General features: G+C 60.1%; 1 protein-coding gene across 1 annotated transcript; it reads right to left on the minus strand.

Annotated features, from left to right (window-relative positions):
* Nucleotides 1–280: 280 nt before the first annotated feature.
* Nucleotides 281–2,514, minus strand: LOC136550788 (uncharacterized). The gene is made up of 3 exons (XM_066542377.1): nucleotides 2,257–2,514; nucleotides 1,759–2,167; nucleotides 281–1,671 (listed from the first exon to the last, which is right to left on the minus strand). Exons 1-3 carry the CDS (start codon nucleotides 2,293–2,295, stop codon nucleotides 1,247–1,249), a joined length of 873 nt encoding a protein of 290 aa, XP_066398474.1. The 5' UTR covers nucleotides 2,296–2,514; the 3' UTR covers nucleotides 281–1,246.
* Between the last annotated feature and the right edge of the window lie 309 nt (nucleotides 2,515–2,823).

Below are 2,823 nucleotides of genomic sequence, written 5' to 3' on the forward strand. Positions count from 1 at the left end.
AATATTCGACCAGTTGAAGAAGTTTGGCAAGAAATGGCTTGCCGAACTCCCGTCAGTCATCTGGAGCCTAAGAAATACCCCGAGCCGAGCCACGGGATTCACACCGTTCTTCCTGGTCTATGGAGCCGAGGCCATCCTCCCCACTGACTTAGAATATGGCTCCCCGAGGCTACAGGCGTACAACGAGCAAAGCAAACCGCACTGCCCGCGAAGACGCCCTCTACCAACTGGAGGAGGCCCGCGACGTCGCGCTACTACACTCAGCCAGGTATCAGCAAGCCCTACGACGCTACCAAGCCCGGCGCGTCCAAAGCCGGGACCTGAAGGTGGGCGACCTAGTGCTGAGACTGAGGCAGAGCAACAAGGGCCGCCACAAGCTGACCCCACCCTGGGAGGGGCCGTATATCGTCGCTCAAGTGCTGAAGCCCGGGACCTACAAGTTAGCCAACGAGAAGGGCGAAATCTTCACCAACGCTTGGAACATAGAACAGCTACGTCGTTTCTACCCTTAAATTTCCAAACGTTGTTTACATTGTTTCTCGAAATGAATAAAGAAGCGTTCTTTAAATTGTTATAATCTTTCGAGGAACCCCCTTATAGACAAATCGGCTGTATAGAACCCAAGGACCGAAAGATCGTCTCAAGGGCGAAAAGGCCGGCCGAGTCGTGAGAACGGCCTATGCCTCTGGGCTACGGCAGCTCCCTCACCACCGTTTCGCCCAAAGGACAGCTTAGGTTCCGAGGAAGTTCTTTGCAGAGAGGTTATCTATCGATAGGGGCTCGACGTCACTATAACGCAATAAGGGAGACTCGGCTCTGCCTCTGCAAAGTCGAGCCTCCCTCGGGGGCTAAAAAGGGGGAACCCCCCTAAGTCCCGGACACCATTTCTCAACCGTTTTTCCGAAAATTTCCACACCAAACTCTCTCGCGCTCCGACGGGACCTTCGCAAGAAACCCAAAGACCAAAAGCCTGTCTAGAGGCCAAAGGGCCGGCTGAGTTGTGAGAACGGCCTACGCCTCTGGGCTACGGCAGCTCCCTCACCGCCCTTCGCCGAAGGACGGCTTAGGTTCCGAGGGATTTCTTCGCGATCGGGACAGAGGGCACGAACTTAGAAATAAAATGGAAAACGGTTAAGAAGCACACATACGCAAACACTTTAAGGGCCTCGACGGCCACAAAAAAAACGTCACGATTCGGCAACTAACTCGATTCGGTTACATGGCCCCTTTTGGCCCAGGTCAAAGCTCAAGGATCGGCGGCTGGCGCGGGAGGGACCACCTCTTCTTCGAACAGCTTGGCCAACGCGGTGCCAGGTGCCTCGGCCGCCTCCAACAGCCTCACGACCTCTGCATCAGCCTCCTCGTCATCTTCTGGCAACACGTAGCCGTCGCTGACAGCCTCGAGGTTGATGGCGTAGTGCGAGGAGACGACGGCCAGGGCGCGCTTGACACCCGTGTGCAACGCCCCTCGGAGTCTCTCGCGGACGTGGCCGCTCAACGCGATGAGGCGGCTCCCAAGGGAGCTAGCTGATTGGACCTCCTCGATGTCCAGAGCCTCGCAGGCAGACCGGACAGCGCTGCGCAGCGCCTCGTGCTCCCGGACCTCGGCATCCAGCGCTGCTTGCGCCGCGACGGAGGCCTCAGCCGCCTGGGAGGCCTCTTTCTCCAGACCTACGTCGCAGCAAGGGGTCAGGAGTCAAGCGCGAACCAGGACAAAAAGAGCAAATGGAACGAGGAACATGGTTCAGCGGAACTTACCCTCGGCCTTGCCCTTCCAGGCTGAGACCTCGACCCGAGAGGCCTCGGCCGCCTTGGTAGCCTCTGCCAGGGCGACTTTTGTCGCCTGATGCTCGCGCTGCTCCGCACCCAGCTGCCCGGCTGTAGCCTTCGCAGAGGCCGTCGCTTCTTGGGCCCGAAGCCTGAAGGAGTCTCGCTCCTCCTCCAGTTCCTTGATCTTGGCCACCAGAGGGGCGGACTGCTCCTTAGCCATGGCCAACTCCGCCTGAATGTCGGCACAACGAAGGCGGAGGTCCTCCACTTCCGCACTCCGCGCCGACAATAGTCCCTGGGCGTCGGCAAGCAAGCCCTTCTGGCGCCGGAGCTGGTCCCAGATATCCCTCTCATTTCGCAGGAACACCGATTTCCCAAGGGATCGGGTCTCGAGCTCCTAAGGAGGCAAAACAAAAAACACACGTCAAAACACTGCAAGCGGGCTCGGAGAGAAAACAACGCGGCACGAGAGGGGAAAGTACTCACCCGAGTGACACCAGGCAAGTCCCTTTCCATGACAGTCATCGCTGTCTGCAACGACCGCACGGCCAATCGGCGATACTCCTCGAGGGTATCCCAACGCCCCCCCTCGGCGACGTCCTCAAGGGCGAACACAGGCTCCCCCTCGGGATCAGCCTGGTCCCGCCAGAAAACACGCGGGAAGTTCCACCCACGGGGCTCGGGCCGTAGCGGAACAAGGGCCGAACTCCCCTCGGCAGGATCTGGGACTTGTTGCTCCGCGGTACTGGCCGCCTCGACGTCCGCCGCCTCCTTCCCTTGGGAGGAATCATCAGACGAGATTGTCTGAACCAGGGGCGGCGCCAAAATTTGCCCCGTCTCCACCTCCATCGCCTCGGTCTCGACGGACCCGAGGGCTCTGGCCTCCGCCGTCTCTACCTTGATGGCCTCGGTGTCCACCGCCCTGACATCGGAGGTCTTGGGGGCTACGGCCTCGCCCTCAGTGGCCTCGGCAATAGCAGACGCCCCAGCCTCCTTCGCGGCCGCCTCGGCCCCCTGTTCCTGGGCGGCCTCCTCCTCCACTCGCTCCGCGGC

This window comes from Miscanthus floridulus, chromosome 4 (assembly GCF_019320115.1).
Source record: "Miscanthus floridulus cultivar M001 chromosome 4, ASM1932011v1, whole genome shotgun sequence".
Taxonomy (NCBI): domain Eukaryota; kingdom Viridiplantae; phylum Streptophyta; class Magnoliopsida; order Poales; family Poaceae; genus Miscanthus; species Miscanthus floridulus.